The sequence below is a fragment of the Rattus norvegicus genome, chromosome 4 (assembly GCF_021556685.1).
Source record: "Rattus norvegicus strain SHRSP/BbbUtx chromosome 4, alternate assembly SHRSP_T2T, whole genome shotgun sequence".
NCBI classification, from domain to species: Eukaryota; Metazoa; Chordata; class Mammalia; order Rodentia; family Muridae; genus Rattus; species Rattus norvegicus.
In genome coordinates this window covers 14,328,400-14,349,650 of record NC_141537.1, presented here as the reverse complement: position 1 = coordinate 14,349,650, position 21,251 = coordinate 14,328,400, and the positions used below count along the sequence as shown (strand labels likewise).

Sequence of the window (21,251 nt, the reverse complement as noted above, 5' to 3'; positions counted from 1 at the left end):
CATAACAAGAAGCAGGATTTTAGTAGCAAGAGGAGGAGACAACCTAATGCCTTCCGGTAAGACTGATTGAATAAATGGAGAGACATACAACAGAACACTGGGCAGGAGTTGAACTCGGGGCAAAAGAACACCCGGACCAACATAACACCGCTCTGCTGTGCTCTAACTCAGTCCAGGAAACGCGCTCCTTATCTAGGTACTTCAGGACATTGCCTGATGCCGTCCTTTTGGTGAGAGTGGCTTCTCAGAACTCAGGATTCCACTTTGAAAGATGCTGGAGAGCAGAGGTCCTGTGCCGCCGATTAGGAGAGAGGCAAGTGGCAGGTGATGGGTTTCCTTATTAATTAATTAATTAAGTATAATAATTAAGTTAACTTAATAATTACTATTTCATTGATTTAGCAACTAGTGTAGTAATTAAGAGCACGCTTTACGGATGGGCACATTCCAGCTTGAGTTCTAACCCAGGCACTTACTGATGTGGGCTACTCCTTGCTAACTCGAAGGTGAAAGAGGAGAAAAACAGCTCCGCCTATCTCGGGAGAACATGCCTAGCATGTGTGGGCTGAGCCTAAGGGGCAGCTGTGTCACCTGATCAGAGACCATGGCCAGACCTCACAAAACGTAAAGTGAAAAACAAACAACAGCAAAACCTTTCCAAGCCGTGTAAGGCGCAGAAATAAGCTTGCTTGAATCCGTCAGTGTACCGGCACGCATACAGGGCACGCATGCTCACGGCCTGGCATTCTCTGACGTGAACTTCTAGGCTGATGTTCTTATACTCTCCTGATATTTCTGTACTCTTTTTATAAGCTGGAAATGACTGTGCTTCTCATTCCAGAGAGACTCTGAGCAGTCTCATGGCCGACAGCAAAAATGAAGTATTGCTGTCCCTTGGAGACTTCTTAGGTCTGCAGATGCTGATACAATTGCAACTGGGATCACTTACGCCGTTAGCCAAGGTTCGGGACCGTTATTTCCGTTATTTTCCCTGTTTTCTAAAGTTAGTTCATAACTGACTTCATCACTTTCCCTCACTGATAAGGACTGGGGGCACTGGTGACACCATGGACTGGAACTGACCCGTGTCCAGGCGGCCAGGCACTGGGTACGAAATCTGTTGAGCCTTTTCATAGAGACTAAGAGGGGAGGACAAGGTGCCAGCAACTCTAGGTGAGCGTCAGCTCCTTGCACATCCATCCATCCCATCAGGACGCCATCCTGCTCCTGACTGTCCTGCTGTTCTGTTCTCACTCTGGGCCACACTGAGAGGAGCTAACAAATTAGACAGGCCTGTCTTGGCTTTGAGTTTAAGAAAGCGATTCTAAAACCAGAGCCTGCAGCTGATGGTCTGGAAGGATTGTGAAGACTGACTGTTGATTGCTACTCCTGAGTTCAGGAAACAGAGCAGGGGTGGGGGAGAGCCTCAGAGTTTGTATCTCAGACAGGCTCCTCTGTGATGCTGATGCTGTTATCTCAGGACCATGCTCGAGCTCTCGGTGAATAAGAAATAAGATGGTTTAAAGTTACAAGTCTCTTCATTTCCCTGTGAGTGCTCAAGTGTAGTCCAATGGTAAGGAGGCAGTGAGGAACCGAAACGAGAAACAGGAGGTTTATACCTTGGCTTCAAACTAAAGCTTAAAACTGACAGCTAAAAATACTTTCAGTATCTGTTTATTTTCTTGTTTATCTATCAGCCCTGGCTACTCGAAGCCCATATACACAGCAGGTCCCATCTGTTCTACCTGCCACCAGCCACGTTCAGTAAGAAAACTCCCTCCCTGTTTTAGAACTAACCTTACGGTTATGAGCCATGAGGTGGTGATTGCAAATCGCACGGCTCTAAATGCCCTCCCACCCCCCTCAGGGCTGGAAAGATGGCTCAGTGGTTAGGAGCACTGGCTGCTCCACCAGGTCCAGTTCCCAGCAGCCATGTGATGGCTCACAGCCTTCTGAAACTCTAATTCCAAAGAATATATGCCTCTTCTGGCATGTCAGGTGGTTCACAGATGGACAAAACACCCATACACATAAAATAATTATAAAAACTAATAATAAATAAATTTCTTTCTTTCTTTTTTTAGGGGGAGGGATTAAGACAGTGTCTCACTGTGTAGCTCTGGCTGTCCGGGAACTCACTAAATAGACCAGGCTGACCTTGAACTCAGAGATTTGCCTGCCTCGGCCTCTTGAGTGCTGGGATTATTGCTCAAATGCTTCCCTTTTAAAAGTTCTCTTTCTCATCGTTAAGAGCTCAACACAGAGTCTGTCCTCATCAGCGGGAACGAGCGCACAAACAATAGAACGAGGGTGAGGTGTATCTGACAAATGGGGCTTCGCTTCCTTCTAAAAGGAATACCCAACTCACACATTCCAGCATTTAAAATGTAAATACACCTCTAAGATAATGTCCCTCCGTATTTTCACCTCTTCCTCCAGGTCTGTGCTGACCAAAGCCAAGCAGCCAAAAAACCAAAACCACAAACAAAACCAGTTTCTGCTGGTGGCCTCCTTCCCTGCGCCCCCACCCCTTCTCTGTGGCCCATTTGCCTTGGAGAAGAACCGCGAGGCCCTGCACATCTACTTACAGAATTCCACAAGGAGCCTCTCTGAATCATCGACATCCAGGAGCGGTTGACTTGACTGCACGAGACCAAGTCTTTAAAGGTGAGGTACACGAAAATCTAAACGCAGAGAAAGGAAACATTATGTTGACTGATGTCTGGATTTTGGTGTAGCTCTTCCACTGTGTGTGTTAGTAAAGGCTATATCTTTAGTATATTAGAAAAGCAGACATTTAATGGCCAATGTCACATGTCAAGGGAGGGATTTTGTCTGAAGTCCAAGCTGCTGCCTTTGACCATGTGGCGTAATGCTATCCTTTTCTAAGGTTGTGCTATGGGTTGCAGATCTGGTTGGTTGGTTGGTTGAAGTTTGTTTGATTTGACACAGGATACCATGCTGCTCTGGCTGACCAGGACCTTGCCGTGTAAACCAGGCTGGCCTTGAACTCACAGAGATCTTCCTGCCTCTGCCTCCCCAAACCAGGATTAATGGCATGCCGTGCTCTGTGTCTTTATAGTGAGTCGAGTCCAGAACAAAGTCCTGAGCTCAGACTGTTTCTTGGTTCTCAAGAGCCATTTGAGGGACGATGAGTCTCCTCGGACTCTTATAAACATGAATCTGAGAATTTTTTTAAAGCTGCGCCATAAATTATATTCTTGCAATGAATTGAACCAAGTACTATAACGAACTCTATAATGTAGTCTCTGTTCATAGTTCTTTATAGGATTTTATTACTATTGACCTGTGAACTCCGTATAAGGAGTTTTATATAAACCTCTTAAAAATATGATTGTGTGATAGTTCAAATTGATAGCTACAGAAAGATAGCAGAAAGATGAGCGTACTTGTTTTCTGAATGCAGGTAAGATTCTGCAAGAAAGCTGGTGATTTTTTTTCTTTAAATAGTAGCTGATACACAGAACTCACTTAATAACTGCTAAGATGAACTGAATTTCCCTAAAGTTATGATATTATTGGAAAAGCTCAATAAACCCATCTGGTTTCCATCTCTGGAAAAGTGGTAGATTGGGAAAAAAAAAAAAAAAAAAAAAAAACATGATACTCTTGATACAAAGCATCAGTAAATACTAGAGCAAATTTTAAACATAACTTGAATTGTTTTCGAAGTAAAGGAAGTTTATAAATCCAGACTGACAAGGCACCCCTGCTACAATTGTCTGGAAGGCTAACGGATGGTTTCAAAACAAAGGGGCTCTGTAAATCTAGGCAGGTGCAGAAGAGAGCAGCGAAGCTTAGACAACCTAGGCACGTTCACACGCTATACACCACAGTGCCATTGGAATAAAAATAAAAATCCCCCCCCCAAAGAATTGGTAACAAACGCCAGTTAGCCTGCCCTTTCTAATCATTATGGAGTCCACCTGAAATTTATGATCCCTGCAGCTGGGTTTGATATGTTAGCATGCAACAGGGTTCCAATTTGAAAATAACCCTGGGACATCTGTCAGAAATAAATCTTTTTCTCTGAAGAGACACAGACTGCAGCCAAACATTACAGAACTGCCACAGATTAAGCCCAAATAAAACAAAAGGCTAAGCAACGTGAGGGAGAAAATCCACCAAGGGTAAACAGAAATGAAAACATCACTGTCAGACTGTGATTACACAACAGCCTTAAGATACTCAATACAGGGAAGATGGCGTTCTTGAGAAAGATATTGTCAAAAAGACTAAATCTGTCTAAAATTGTATAGGAGCGAGAGAGAGAGAGAGAGAGAGAGAGAGAGAGAGAGAGAGAGAGAGAGAGAGAGAGAGAGCGCAAGCGAGCTAAGACCCCTTGTTGCTCTTCCAGAAGACCTCAGTTCGGCTCCAAGCACCCACACCAAGCAGCTCACAATTCAATTCCAGCTCAAGGAAGACCCCCACACCCTCTTTAAGCACACACACACACACACACACACACGCACACACGCACACACGCACACACGCACACACACACACCTTTAAAAATAAAATTCATGTGAAGGCTGGAGAGATGGCTCAGTGGTCAAGATCACTGACTGCTCTTCCAGAGGTCCTGAGTTCAATTCCCAGCAACCACAAGGTGGCTCACAACCATCTGTAATGGGATCTGATGCCCTCTTCTGGTGTGTCTGAAGACAACAGCTACAGTGTGCTCATATACATTAAGTAAAAACATTTTTTTAAAAATTCATGTGAATTACAAATACAATTATTGGAATTAAAAATTCAATAGGTGAGTTAAAGCCTTAGAAAATAAACTGTAATATGTTTCTGAGAAAATTAGAAAAGCAAAGCACAAACAGATTAGAAAATAAAAGACGAGGAGGCTAAGACGTTTATGGCATGAAAATGTGTAACGCCTATCTTCACAGAATTCCAGGAGGAAATGGAACCTAAGTAAAATCCAAAAATAACCACAGATTAAAATGACAGCCAAAAAGAACCAGCAAAAATACGTGATGTAACCAGAGATAAAATGCTTTCAAAGGATGATGCTTGGATGGTATCCGAGTCCTTTCCCTGCTGGTGTGATCAAGTACTCTGGCGAAAGCAATTTAAAGAAGAAATGGAGTTTACTGGCTCCTGGTTTCAGGATACAACCCATCACCGTAGGGAAGACGTGATTCGGGCGCCCGACACAGCGGCCAATCGACAACACGGTCCGGAAGCCCAGACAGCAAATGCACGTGTTCAGTCAGCTTCCTCCTTTTTACACGGTCCTGGACCCACTCAGCGGGAAGGGCACCTCCCACTCTTAGGTCTTCCCTGGCCCTCCTAACCTAATTAGCACAATCCCTCACAGGTACTTGAGCAGCTAAATAATCCCTTAGCGTGTGCCTTGAGGGGGGCCCAGATCTGACAATGGACACAAATCATCACAGAGTGCAACAAAATAGGGCAGCCATCGATCCCCGGTGCTGTATAACACAACAGTGAATTACAACCCAAGATGACCATGAAGTACACAATCTAAAACCAAGTTTCAGTTTGCCCCCATTTAGAACCTCCACAAAGAAAATATCCGGAGATGGGGCAGGAGGAAAAAAAAAAGAAAATATCCGAAGAATATTGAAAGCCCAAAAGGGGTGGAGGATACAAATAGTTAATGATGAGCAAAGACTCTCAAACGAGTATATAGCTAACCACTGTTTTAACCTTGTAAAACAGTAGTATCACTAAAACTTTAGGTGAGTTAAGAATGCTTTGCTGAGCTAGAGGACCTAGTTTGGGTGGCTAGCAAGTGCCGGAAACATCTATCCTAGGGGAGATCCACTGCCCTCTTCTGACCTCTGCAGCACCTGCACTCTCTCAAAGTTTAAAGAATTAAACACTAGATGATAGTGACCTAGGAGTAGACTAAAGTATTCTAAATTCGGTTTTCGTTCAGGAAGAAAATATACCTATTCGTTCACACTGGTCTTGCTTTAAAAGTGTATATGTTGTGCAGGCTTCGGTTTAAACAACACAAAGAAGCATGACCCTTGAGTGAGGACGACGTGAAAACTCAGGAAGCATCCATACTTTTCAAAGTTCCCTCTGAATATTTATACTCCTAGGTGAATGTTACTTGCAGGGGGATGTTTCCGTGCACTGTGTATTCAAATGCTAATTTCTATACTCAGAGACCTGGGCGCTGCAGGGACCTGCTATTCTTATTATGAAGCAGTTCCTCAATCATTGTTCTGTAAAACATTGTTCTCCATCGACTTCTGATTGGTTGATAAATCTGATCAGCCTATAGCTGGCAGGAGAGAAGGCGGGACTTCCGTGCTCTGAGCCAGGCAGCGGTCCTTCGAGGAGACCAGGACTGAGAGGAGGAGGAGGGGCCAAAGTGAGACTAAGACCGCAGGTTGCCCCTTTTGGCTCGGAAGTAGGCCAGAGCAGCGTAGTCGCGTCAGAATAAATCTGCCCAGCTGTAGTGCTTGAAGCCTTTTAATAAATACAAAGGTCCCCGTGTCATTACTCAGGAACAAGGGCAGGTATCGAAAAGCCCACTTTTACAGCTACTCTTGGCCTTAATCAAAGAATTCTCTCTTTCTAGTGAACATTGGCAAGCAGGGAGATTTCACAGAGATGAGACTGATGGCTGAGGGCCTGCCTATTCCTAGTCTGTGTATTTAGACCATGTTCTCAGAGAATGCTGCAGAAGAGAGACAGGAAGAATGCAAGAGCTGGAAGATAGGGAAGACCGACGAACAGCTAACTCCATCTGGACAGGACATGGACTCACAGCAGCTGCTATGTCCGTGCTGGGTCTGCACAAAAAACATGCCTGTCAACACCAGGCATGGGTGGAACGGTTCGGGGCGCGTTCTGTCACTGCTGAACTATTTGCTACTGATAGACTCAGGGAGAGAGGGAGTCATGGTCTTCAGTTGTGTGTCTACTAGTGGCCTCGCTGGTGGATGGTCCAACCTAGTGCTCACACAGATGTCTCTGGAATCTGGGGAAGGCATTTGGTAGGGGTTTCAAGGGCAGGGTTGGGGATGAAAAGGAGACAGGAGAATGTGAAAGTAGGGGAGAGAGTGTTAGAACGCATTACATATATGTATGAAATTTCAAAGAACGCAATTATGTTTTTTTTTAAGAAGCACTGTTTTCAAAATAAGCGAAATCAGTGAAACGGCAGAAAAATATTGTATATTTTCTAAAGATGAAAGTAGGAAAATGTTAAAACTCAACTTTTTAAAAAGGCAAAAAGTAGGGGCTGGAAGGATGGCTCAGTGGCTAAGAGCACTGACTGCTCTTCCAGAGGTCCTGAGTTCAAATCCCAGCAACCACACGGTGGCTCACAACCGTTGCCCTCTTCTGGTGTCTGAAGACAGCTACGGTGTACAGTGTAATAAAAAGGCAAAAAGTAAAAAGTCTATAAAGTATGATTGCATATAAAATGAAATAAGAACCCAAGTATATCAGTAGTCACATGATGGCTTTTTCTTCTTTTCCTAAACAGAGTTTTATGTAGCCCAGGCTAGCTGCTCTGGATCTTCCTATCTCAGCCTCCCCAATGCTGGGATTATGGGCATGCTGATATCACTACACCTAGGAAAAGTCACAATCAGTCACCAGTTAGAAGACAAAAGTCACAGCTTAATAATGCTTTTGGCTCTGACATTTTCCCTGGGTATTAACGTCAGATCTTTCATTTTTATTCATTTTGCTTACTATTATAATGTAGGTTGATTTTAAAATCTTATGAAGAGAATTACTATAACTAATAAAAGCAATCATTCAGACACTTTACTAGAGATGTCCAGCGACGGGTGAGTGCCCAGCAACACACCTGACTGACCCGTGATGATGACACCTCACTATCTGGTAGGTGTGGGTATGGAAATCAATCTCTCTGTATCTCTGAGCTCTTCTGGGAAAGGCCCTGGCTGGCATGATGTGGGAAGCTCACGGTAAGAGGTGAGACAGAGCAGATCTGTACCTGGGTAACTGTCCGGAAGGACAATTAACTGGATATGCTGGCACATAGCAGCCATCACGTTAAATTGCAAAGTCAGGGGGATTGTGAGTTTCAGGGCCTCAGTTGTTTGAGACACCTTTTCTTTTTCAAAAAGTAAATGAATAAATAAATAAATAAATAAATAAATAAATAAGCCTCTTTTCTCCCACAAAAGTCACATGGCTGCCCTGAAGGAAGGCCCTGGGTAACTTATATCTCTGGGTCAGGAAAATCAGAGACCCTAGGGCTCACCCAGCCCGCGGAAAGGAATATTGCCAGAAACCCTGATTCTCTTTTTTTTTTAACAAAGATCCTGACATCTCAAGGGAGGTGTCCTGATAATCCTGACTAAACGCCCCATCTCAAGACCCTTAATCGTATCTGAAAAAAAATTACCGTGCTATGTCAGGTGGCACATTCCAAGGTTCTCAAGACCAGGACAGAGACATACTTGGGAGGGTCTGCCTGTGGTCCCCTGGAATAGTAAACACTAATTCAAGAAAGCAGGGAAGAAGAGGCCATCAGGAGACGTTAATCCCACGTTACGCTTCCTGACTATGCCAGGGGTGGGCACGCTGCTGTTCATTAGATTCTTCACCTGTCTGAAGGAGCTCATGGTCTCACTTTTGAATAAAATATATAGGAATAATTTCAACTAGTAAGGTGAAAGGGTAGTCCTCGCGCCCAACATGAGGAAGTGCTGTTGACCATCACTGGAGATGATGGAATAATCAGACAGTCCGTGTCTGAATTGGAAGACACGGTAACTAAGAGGAACTAAACCGGGTTTTTACAACTGCCCATGATGTAAATACCACATACACACAATTGAGACCTTACAAGACAAACCCACCAAATATCCAAAGACAGTAAAAATGCTAAGGTGTCAATTCTACCTAAAGCCTACAAACTCAATAAATCTGTCAAATTTCTAAAGGCTGCTTTTATAAAAATGGAAGCCAGTCTTCAAAATTTGCATGAAATTGCAAGAAATCTCAAAACAACTTTTAAAACCAACAACTGGAGGGGTTACATTTCCTGACTTCATACATACTACGACACTGCAAAAATTAAAACACTAAGTCACAGAACAGACACACAGCCCGTGGGCTGGAAGAGTCCAGAAACAGACACACCCACCAATGGCTAATTTACACTCAACAAGGAGACCAAACCATTGTACTGTGGAAGAACAGTTTCTCACTAAGCTGGGCACCCGTAAAACTTTCATACATCTAAATATGGAAAAGAAAGTAAAACCTTCACATTTTGTTTATATATTGCCACTGTGTCACTGGGAGGGTCGTGTGTGTGTGTGTGTGTGTGTGTGTGTGTGTGTGTGTGTGTGTGTGTAGCCCTGCCCATGTAGGCACATGTAGAGACAAGAGATTGATATTAGGATGTCTTCCTCAACTGCTTCTCCACATTTACTGACTTACTTACGACAGTCTTTCAACAAACTTAGAAGTCTCCATTTTGTCTAGACTACCTGGCCAATTCATCCCCAGGGTCTGCCCACCATTGTCCATCAGCACTGGGGTTGCAGATGCACACTGCACACTTAGCTTGCTAGGTCGGTGCTGAGGGTCTAAACTCCAGTCCTCACGATTGTGCGCCATGCCCTTCATCCACTGGGATTCCTCTCAAGCCTTATTACTATCTGGTTTTTATTAGTAAACTTGAAAAGTTTATTTTACCTACATCTTAGGATTAAATCAGTCCCAACTATAAGTTCTAACAGGATATTAATTATAGCAACAATAACAGCAGAACGTATCATATCTCAATGGATCCTATGCATCATTCGAATGTTAAATTCTTGCATGAATGGATTTGGATTTTCACCTAAATGCTGTACTTTGCATGGTAGCTTACCTAGTAAAGAAGGAGACTGTATAATGCTTCTCTCTCTCTCTCTCTCTCTCTCTCTCTCTCTCTCTCTCTCTGTGTGTGTGTGTGTGTGTGTGTGTGTGTGTGTGTGTGTGTGACTTGTCCCAGTGTGTAGGGCATTACTCACTCATTACCTATTAGGTGACTATTTTACAATGTCATACCTCATTAATTCCATACAGAGTTGCCCAGAGATATCTGAAAAGAAGGAAGGGTCCACATTGAAATATGGAATAAGCTATTTCAGACTTTATCTCTACTTTCTCCTAAGGAGTGGGGCCATCATTACATAATATACAAAGAATTTTCAAATGTTCATATGCTGTAACCCTTGGAAATACTAGAAATCAATTCCATATGCAACACTGGCCGCTGCCAAGATAGCTCCCGGGATTGTGGGGGTGAGGAACTAGACTTGCCAACTTAGTTCCATAGATAATCAGCACTTGGGTTATTTCGTGTCAGCCAGGAAAGTGACAAGATGTGGCACAGGGAAAAAGAGAGGTTTTAAGAAAACTGTATACCACTTCAAGTCTATGAGATAGGAGGCTGTTGTGGTAAAAATAAAAAATAAAAAGGTAGAACCCTTTTACCCCCACGCTAGTGCTAGTACCCGTAGGGCCACATGGCATTGCAGGATAGGGCCATATGGAACTAATCATAATTTGTCTCTGGTTAGTATGTCTCTCAGTGTCTCTCTGTTAGCTGCGAACTCTCTGGTTCTAGCTACCCAGTAAAATCAGGGCTCCAGAAATCCAGCAGCAGCTGGCCTAGCGTGGTTCCCTGCCACAGTCTCTGCCCACACTCCCAGCAACCACGCCCGGTACTTAAAGTATAAACTCCCAACTACCTGTAAAATCAAGACTCAATAGACTGTAATGCAACAATCAGATTTATATGTTAAATTCTCAATACACAATACATCCACACAATAAACTTGCAACCAATTGATAAGGATATAAAACTACCCACCTAGATAAGATAAATTTGCCTACAGAAATCCATCCCAGCTACCTTGGCAAATCAAGACCACGCAGATCTGGGTCATCATCCTTCCCCATCTCCATCTTGATTCTCATTCTCTCTCTCTCTCTCTCTCTCTCTCTCTCTCTCTCTCTCTCTCTTTCTTCTTCTTCTTCTTCTTCTTCTTCTTCTTCTTCTTCTTCTTCTTCTTCTTCCTCTTCTTCTTCTCCTCCTCCTCCTCCTCCCCCTCCTCCTCCTTCTTCTTTTTCTTCTTCTTCTTCTCTCCCTCCTTACAAAAGCTTGCCCCCGTCTTTTTTTTTAACTGCCCAATCATGGCCTTGACCTCATTTGTCTGCCTTCACCTGCATAATGACATCGACCTATAGGATGTCAACAACCACTCTGTGGGCACCTAGGGACTTCAGGTCTCAGGAGATGGTAGAATGAATCTAGAGATTCATTAATAATGGAGTGAGAACGGGGACTGGAAGGGACCATCTCAGGAGAAATGGTGGGACATAAGGAGAAAACAAAAGAGGAGAGAAGAAACTCCTGAGTAAGAGGAGAAGAGAAAAAGAAGAGTTAAAGAAGAGGCTGTAGGTACAAGGAAGCCAGCACCTTGGAAACTGAGGGAATCAGGGTGCCATTGATCCAAGTTAAGGTTACAGAGGCAGCTACAAGAGTCAACCAAGGACATGAGCCTCTTCTCACCTGCAGCCCTCTCCTCCCTCCTTACGTGGGAGAAAGTTTTGCTTGTGAAATGAATCCAGATGCAACTGGCACCAAAGATGGGGAAAGGGTACAGTATAAATCTTCAAAATTAGTCATAATTCATGCATCTTGGAACCATGGGTCTGAGGGCACCAACAGACAACAACTGCAATGCTTCCTCAGCAAGTGGGTAGTGCTGAGCATTTACCACAGAGGCTTTCCACTGCTGCATACGACCAAAGAAGAGAACCTTTAGCAGGAATTTGACTTCCAAATCCGACTGCAGAACATCACTGAGGGGAGTCAGAGCAGGAACTGAAGCAGAGACCATGGAGGAGAACTGCTTGTGCCCTCCATAAAGATTCCTTGCTCCCAGACGAATGTAGCTTGTGTCCAGATGACAACCTAAGCAGCAAAATGTACAAATGTGCACCAGCCAAGTCATTTTGCAAGAACCAGACACTCAGTCAAATTGATAAAGGGGGTCCCACCAATTTAAGGCTCATAAAGTATGAAGAAGAGATGGGAAAAAGTCCTGTGCACATCTCATTTTCCTTTAGTGAAGTATACATTCTCTCTGACACTTGGACGCAGTCACCGAGTAGGCAGGTCTAGGAGTGACTTCTGCCACCAAGAGACCCAAGGGTGAAGACATGGAAAGGACCCTTTATGTCGATGATAGGAAACAGGATGTAACAAAAGATTAAAATGTCAGTTCGAGCCCACAACATGTCAGGTGCCACAGCCTGAACCACAATCTCTGGATATTCCAGGATGAGGACAACGATGGTAGGTGAAACCAGTGTCCCTGCCCCTCTCTGGAGCCACGAGGTGGGGCTGGGTGGAGAGGGCACCGGCAATGGGTGTATGTGATGGACCAAGAAGGGTGCGAAGGCCCAGGCAAAGTGAGGAGGTGTCATCATCGCTGTGGAGACTGTAGGCTTAATGTTTGCACCCAGTGAAAGGAGATGGTTTCACCCTAGGTGGAGAGGGCACAGCATGGGATGTGGGAGGCCAAATGGCATGAGTGGGCTGAACTTTGGGGTAAGGGGGGTTGGGTAAGATTAGAGATTAAATAAACAGAGAAGTGATCAAGGAGAGCCCAGGAACCCCAGAAAAAGGATAGAGCAGAAGGAACGATGGTGGGGATTAGCAGGAAGAGGGATGAAATCCCTTGTATAATGAGGGGCTGTCTGGCTTATACTGTATGCCAGAAAGAGATCCTAAGAAGGGCAACATTGCCTAGAAACTGTAGCTGGGAACTGAATGGATGCTGTCTCTGAAGGATAGATCACCTAAGTAAGAGTATTGGGGGGTTGGGGATTTAGCTCAGTGGTAGAGCGCTTGCCTAGGAAGCGCAAGGCCCTGGGTTCGGTCCCCAGCTCCGAAAAAAAAAAAAAAAAAAAAAAGAGTATTGGACAACTGGGAACAGGTTTCTTTCCCTGGGAAGCATTTAAAACTATCAAAAAGACCACTGGAAAGGGTCTTGATACATTACACTGGAATTGGGTATTCCCAGAATTTCAATATACACAACAAGCATTGTTTCTGGTCAAGGAATTGACTTCACAACAAAAAGAAATGCTTCAGTGGCCCTGTTCATACAAGTCATGGTCTTTCCAAATTCTCCATCCCTCTGAAGCAGCTGGTTTGATACAATGGGAGTGGAGACTGGGTGTCACTGTGAAGACAGGTGACAGCACCTAGACAGGGTTCTCTAAAAGGCCAAGCATGGTGTGGGTCGGTACAGAGGCTGCATAGGATATATTTCTGCCATAGCCTGGATTCACCAGGGCAGTGGTCAGGGATGGAAATGATGGCGACACACTCACTATTTCCCCTTTGTAACCAACTGCCAAGTATTTTGCTTCCTGATCTTGTGATCTGATGCCGTGGACTTATTGACTAAGGGTCTCAGTCCCAGAGCAAGGAATGCTCCCGTGCAGAGGCTAAGCTGACTCCCACATGGCCTCATCTCTGCACCCACAGGCAAGGATGGGGTTACTGTGCTGCGGTGGCCATCAAGGAGCAAGTGGCCTGACCCTCCGTGGTGAATGTAAAGAGGAGTGAGTGTATCCAGAATACAAGACACCCTGTGGCCTTACCATGTTCAGCAGCCACAAGGACCCAATCTAAGAACTCCAAATGGCCCAGGCCCTTCAGGAATGACAAAGGTTACCACCCCAGGCTAGGAACCACAACCATCCAAGGGTCTCACTGAAGACAAAGTGAATGCAGACCAGGTAGTGGGGGAAGGCGTTACAAATGCCAGCTTCATGGTCAGTTACTTACTTCTTAATGTGTCTGCTAGTCAGACTTTTCATCACTGAGACAGATGCCTGAGAAAAACCATTTCTAGGAGAAAAGATTCATTGATTCATTAGGGCTCGTGGTTTTAGCCTATAACCAGCTCGCTCCATTGGCGTGGCTGTGGTGAGACATCACGATGACAGGAGTTGGGGTGGAACAGGGTTCTGACTTCACGGTGGCCAGAAAGCAGAGAAGGGAAGCCCAGGACAAGATGTAGGCCTAGTCCTACCTATGAAAGTTTTTATCATCCCCAATACTGACATTGAGTTACAAATTGATTACATTAGCCCTTAGGATGCAATCATGACTAAATCAACATCTGGGGGGCAAGGAGGGAATAACATCACATATAAACCTTAACACTATGAATATACATTAAACCAGCTACATCTGTATCATATATATATGTCTCCAATATCTTCTCTCTCTTTCCTCTTACATAATGTCAGATATACTTTGTCATCATTGGTTAGTATTTTTTATTTTATTTATTAAAGAGAAAAGTAAGCTACATTTTATCTACTATTCTGGAAAGAAGCTACATTTCCACTTAAGTATAGGTTAATTGTATCATTTTAGGAAGACTTATATACATTGCTATTGCCTGTAATTAAGAGATAAGGAGAGATATATGGATTGTCAGTTGTCATGGTGTGACTTTATGATGGCTTATTTTATGTGTCCATCTGAGTGGGTCATGGGGTGAATATTATTTCTGGGTATATCTGTGTGGGTGTTCTAAGTGAGATTAACATTTAAATTGGGCTGGACACACACACACACACCACACACCACACACACACACACACACACACATACACACACACACACACACACACACACTCACCTTACTATAGAATAATAGAACACCAGGGAGCTTCACCCAATTCCCTGAAGAAAATGAAAAACTGAACAGGACACCAAAATGTAGCCTTTGAAGGAATGTTCCCAATGATCCATCTCCATCAACTAGGTCTCAATTCTGAACAGCTCATTAAAATTACTCCATTGGTGACGTTAGAACTATCATGATCCTGAGAACTACACTGAGGCCTAAGACTCCAGCAAACGAGTCTTTGAGAGAATCTTCTTCCAAGCCACAACATTCTTTCTGGGAAGAACCCAGATGAACATAGCATCAAATATACAGAATGAGCAAATGTGAAAGGGGAGCCCGAAGGCTCAGGAAAAGTATCGTGGCATCTTAAACCGGGGAACATAATTTTCAAGAAGAAAATGGGGGAGGGTCTAGACAAAAGGGGGAGGGGTCCTAGAGTACATCAAGTTAATATCTTTCTGGGGATAAAAGAAAATTTTAAAGAAAAAGTCCCTGAATATAATTTGAAAAGTGATAACAGTATTTATTAACTATAATTCATAAGTATTGATTAATATTGATTTTTGTCCTTGATCTTGGATTTCTTAACCCTCAGAACTATGAGAAATAAATTTCTTAGACTTCCAATATCTGAGCCTATAAATCTATAGTGGGCTAAATGGACTGAATTTGTTCTCCAGATGTCTTAATATTCTTAATATGTCTCAGAATAAACTTATATTAGGGAGAAAAAGAACAAATACAGGTTAGAAACTTGGGCATTAATCTGTTCGTTGGTTTTTCTTCTTGATGCCATAAACGTGAGAAGTACATGTGAGTTACACGGGGACACTATTGCTGAGATTAAACACCGTAACCAAAGCAACCTGGGGAGGAAAGGCTTTATTGGGCTTAGACTTCCTCATCAAAGGAAGTCAGGACAGGAAGTCCAGCAGGGCTGGAACCTGGGGACAGGAGCTGATGCAGAGGCTGTGGAGGGGTGTTGCTTACTGGGATGTTTCCCATGGCTGATCATCCTGCTTTCTTATAGACCGCAGGACCACCACCCCAGGGACAACTCCACCCACAATGGGCTGAGCCCTCCCCCTTGATTGCTAATTGAGAAAATGCCTTACAGCTGGATCTCATGGACGACTTCTCATCTAAGTTCCCTCCTTTCCAGCAACTCTATCTTGTGTCAAGTTGACATAAAACCAGCCTGCACAGTTACATTATTTTATTTTATTTCTGAAACAGGGTCTCACCATGTAGCCTTGACTGGCATGGAAACTTACTTACGTTCTTAGAATATTATTTCTGCCTCAGAAATGGAGTGTTAAAAAAAATTGCCTCTATGGAATACCCTAGTTTGGGCACGCAGAACGGGAGAACGGCTAAGAATAGTGTAGCCGCTATATCACTATTTAACACTTCAAAAGATTAGGCTTAAATAGAAGGCACAATCCATCCATGGGACAGATTGTTTAACTGTTAAGCATCTTATTCTTGGAAGTTTTGGTTCTTTGAGACGTTGTTAAATCCCCCTCTTAAGTGCCTGGAAGTCAAGGTGCTATTATATTTTTTGCCATTAGATGTTGTGTACGGAGAAATTGTTAGTTTAAACATCAAGCAAAAACTTTTGACCTCCTATTACTCAGAGTCCATTTTAATTTTGAATAAAAAGGATTTCAGTAACCCACCAAGGTTTACCTTTTTTTAAGCAAACTTTTATTTCAAGTAAATGAGTGTTTGTAGAACTTGGACACAAATCTCTCCTAGAAGAACTTGTTATGTGGACCTGTTGGGATGGTATATGCTAGCAGGATACCCTGAAGAGACACTGGCGGGGGAGGGGGAATGTCACAAGTTCTAGACCATCCTGGGTTACACCTCTGGCGCCAGTGAGATGGCTCAGAGGTAAAGGCTCTTACTCAGAGGTAAAGGCCTGACCACGTGAGCTCCATCACCAGGATCCAGATAGGAGGAGAGAACCAACTCCTGCAAGTTGTCCGCTAGCTTCATACACTAGGGCTCAAGTGCCTCTCCCTACAAGAAATACATGGAATTTAAATCGTTAAGGAAGAAAACAAAAGGAGGAATTGCCCAAGCTTCCTCTACGAGGGCTCCTGGATACCACCCCAGCCAGGAAAGCAGCTCCCTGATCTAGATTTCCTAGTGTCCGGTGCCTTGCCTGAGATCAATGTTAATTGTCTGGGCCTGGGAAGCCAGGCTTGGTGTTTGTCAGAGCTGCTATGGTGGCTACGGTGCTGTCTGATCTGCTGTCTTAACTGCTTTCTAGTTCTCTGATCTTAAAATGTTGATAAAGTTGATGTTTATGAAATTGTTTCCAAATAACCTAACGATACAACTTAATGTATTCAATTAAACGATCCCTGAACACTAGTGGTTAGACAGTCATGGGTAGAAGCGCCATGCAGGGACTGACGTGACTTTTAAACACACCTCTGAGCTGCCTCACAGCACAAGAGATGTTTAAATACATTCAGCGTTTAACAGAAAGCTATTTTTAACTCTCTGGGAAGTATGAAAACACTGCTTTGAGATAAATGCAGAGTTTCCAAGAGGATCTTTGGGGAGTTTTTAGAAACTCCCCAAACATGGAATTTGTTGTAATGACATGGGTAGCCCTGGGCATGGGTGAGGCTGATAGCTTGGGTGGCTCTGAGGACTCTTACAGATGTCAGAGCTAGCCAGTTAGGTTCCCAAGAGCTGTCAGACTGTGCACAGCATGGGCCCCTAGGGCTGGGGTAGACAGCAGGATTGCTACACTGTAGCCTCTGAGTCAGTCTCACCACAGCCACTCCAGCTATTCCTGTATAGATCTTAAAACAAGAATATTTTTGCCTTTCTTTTTTTGAGACAATGTGTCATGCAGCCCACAATAGCCTTGAACTTGCTAAGTCAGTGGCTCTCAATCTTCCTAAAGCGGTGATCTACAGTTCCTTCTGTTGTGGTGACCTCCCCCGCAAGCATGAAATTATTTTCATTGCTACTTTGTAACTGGAATTTTGCTACCATTATATGAGTCATAATGTGCTGGGGACAACATACCATGACATAGATGCCTGGGGTCATGAGAAGCAGGAGACACATCCTTCCAGGGGACCGGCCATCAGAAATAATGAACTGTTCGCAGCAGGCCTGGATGGTGACGTCTCAGAAGCCCGAGGGTAGCTTGTTTGTAAAAGAGTTGTTCCCATTCCTCCTAGCCTTAGCACTGAACAATGGCTGTATAGATTTCATTTGTGTGTGACTGCTTTTCGCTTGGCCTTGTTGTGCATAATTATTCTATTATATCTGACTTTCCCGTTTCTTTCTCCTTCTGCTTTAGTGAGTTCTGTGAAACTAGATGTTCCTTGATGTAATGATTCTTAAACAATCAAACATGGAGGCATAGGGGCACAGCACAGTCCTAATGGCCCAGGTGTAAGCTGTGGGCTATAAATTTAGGAATAATGTAATAACTGCACGACGGTAGTTTCAGATTAATGTTTGACTTGCAAACAAAATTTGAAGAGATTATGTTTAGGAATAAGTGGAGAAAATGAAGCAGAGCCAATATTGAGACCCCAAGAAAGGAAAAAGCTATTGAAGTTATGAAATGAGTTTTGCACACTTGAGAGTGGTTCCTGGTCTTTTCGGAAATGTATATGTAAGCTTTTCGGAAATGTATATGTAAGCAAGTATAGAATACATAAAACTATGTAAAACTATGTTAAAACACTGGGACTCTGAGAAGAGTCATTGTGTGCAACGTGCAGAAGCAGGAAGCCAGTGGAGCTGCTGAGTTAAGGGTTAACTTGACTCTTTCTGGCCACTGCCTGGCAGCTTTGTCCATGCCGTTTATCATTAGAGCTTCACAGGCAAATCTAAGTAGCTGACCTCGGAGCTCTGAGCTCTGAAGTATAGTAAGACAAACATTAAAAGTTTAAATAATGATAAGTTTGCAATTATTATCTTGGCCACAGGCCTAAGATTAGGGGAGGCTTGAAACTTTTGGGGAACAATTGTAATTCCTAATTCTCTGTGAGATGTGATCATTCTTTTGAACTTGACACATTTGGTAATGATTGGACAAATGTCTCTCTTTCTACCTGCTTCTTGGAGTAACAGTAAAAGGCCAGGGCAAGTTAAAGGCGAGGGATTGGGTGTTTGAGTGAAAGGAGGGCACATGGAGGTGTGCGTGGTGTGAGCGGTGTGTATGGCAGTGTGTGAAATGAAGCTCACGAGAGAGCACAACCTCCAGCCCAAGGAGAGAGGGAAAGTGCATGCAGCCTCAAGCTGCAAGTAAGCCAGGGAGAGAAAGAGAAAGAGCAATCTCGAGCCTTGAAACTTGCCTGTCAGCTTATACCCCGAAAGGGTTGCCTGTGTGTTTTCTTAGGAGCCTTCCAGGTATCCCTGCTTCCAGTTGAGAACCCTGATCCTGCGTCGAGCGAGTCTGGGCCCCGACAGCAAGGTAAATATGTGTGTTTTTTAATGGTTTTAGGGGACCCCTGTGAAAGTCATTCAACCTCCAGGTTGAGAACTGATATTCTGAGTAGTTAGAAATGACTTTGAACTCCTGAACTTCCTGCCTTCTCCTCCTGAACGCTGGGGCTAGAGACGCACGCCAGCACGCTGGCTCCAAAGACGTTCCACTTGCCAACGGTCAGGAAGAGAACACTTTAAATAATGTTCAAAAGAAAATGGTCCCTTTTTGGAGACTACAACTCAGGAGGGACTGTTTTGGTATACAAGGTTGAAAATATTTACTATCTGTCCCGGCTCTTTACCCCCACCCCCACGAAAAGTTTATCAATATCAATCTGATCACCAGAATATAGAACCTGATAATACTCTAGGTTAGTAGGTGAGACCCAGGAACGCAAGGAGCTGATAAAAGCAAAACATCAATGAAGCCCACACGAGCCCTGCTCTGGGACGAAGGCATTAACAATTCCAAGACCTCATTAGGCAGCAGACTGGAAAGATTCTAGCTGCTTAACAGTCAGTCCTTCCGCTCTTGCTCCCTGTGGTTCAGGAATCCACACCTCAAGAACTTCAATGGCTTGCTCACTCCTTCCCCCACCTATACAATTAGCTGTATGTATTTAAAACAAAAAACAAAAAACACGATTTCCCACGAACACCCCAATTCATTTCTAACATCACATCATCCATTCTAATATCCTCCTTCCCATATGAATATTTTTACTTGTTCCTTGGCACGCACGCATGCGCGCACACATACACACACACACACACACACACACACACACACACACACACACACACATGCACAGGGTGAAGCATGAGCTTTTGTTACTGCTACATTTCTTGTATGATGAGGATAAGATTGTGCATTTGGTTTTTATTGCTCAAACACACAGCTCAAGGTGCACACAGAAACATTCAGGCTGTTTAACAAACAGCTCTCAGGGGCGAGAGTCTGAACCCACCAGCAGGACAAAGGCAGACGCTGACAGACACTGTAGAGGTCAAACCAGCCCTGCCGAAATAGCTGCCTTTTGAGAGAGGGATCGGATCGGTCAGTACAGATGAGAGGGGTCCTGAGATGCACGACAGGAATGTGGGTTATGGCTGACACCTGCAGTGCATTACCATGAGGGCTCTCCCAACAGACGATGGTCTCTAGTGATGCCAAGAGGCAGCAACCGAGCCTGTCTGCCAAGGGGCCTGCAGTGAGGACTGGGATCAAACTGGACTCAGGAAGAGGAATTCATTACTTGCAAGGACTGTGGATTTGGGTAGAGAGCACGGCCATAGTGGTCAATGCAGACCTGAGCCCAAGCCCCGCCTTCCATGCGTGGGCCGTGAGGAGAGTGATCTGAGACCCTCGCAGTGCCAGGAAGTAAGGCTCAAGAGGCATTAGGATTGAACTTGATGACAGACGATGGTTATAGTGGCTTCCACATGAGTGAGGACGTGTCGCAGCTAGGCCTGATCAATAAACACAACGCTGATTTTCATCCTAATACTGGGAAGCAAATTCATGCTCTCTGTGAGGTAGAAAGGCTGACCCTGGGCATGATTTCTTTCATTTATGAGGAAGAAAAACAACGCGTAATTCACAAATATTTGGGGAAGGGTACATGAGATAATATGTAAACTACCAGCACGTTTCTTAGGGTGGTATAGATGCGTTTTACATACTTTTGAGCACTATTACTTATTATAATAAAAATACAACCCCCACGCTGTAGCAAATTTTAAAATAGTAGAGATTGTACTTTCTATTTATTTTTATGTCAAAGTGTGTCTTGAACAGTAGTTACTATTCATGAACTGGATGTAAAGGCCCCAGCCAGCAGCTGACTGAAACAGATGCAGAGACCCAAGGCCAAACATTGGGTCGAGCTCAGGGCGTCTTATGAGGAGTTGAGGGAAGAATTGAAGGAGCCAGACTGAATAGGAGTCCCACAGGAAGACCCTTGGGGCTCTCAGAGGCCGAACCATCAACCAGAGAGCATACATGGGCTGGACCTAGGCCCCCCCGTTCAGATGTAGCAGATGTGCAGCTCAGTCTCTACGTGGGTC

The 21,251-nt window shown here is 44.0% G+C and overlaps 1 protein-coding gene across 3 annotated transcripts in view; it reads right to left on the bottom strand.

Moving 5' to 3' along the window:
- The window catches only part of Fbxl13 (F-box and leucine-rich repeat protein 13), a 180,381-nt gene that overhangs the window by 100,573 nt on the left and 58,557 nt on the right, over nucleotides 1–21,251 (bottom strand). For all 3 annotated transcript variants that reach the window (XM_087655401.1, XM_087655402.1, NM_001103355.1), the window contains 1 exon segment: nucleotides 2,589–2,684. In XM_087655401.1, the coding sequence (XP_087511527.1) occupies nucleotides 2,589–2,684 (96 nt within the window).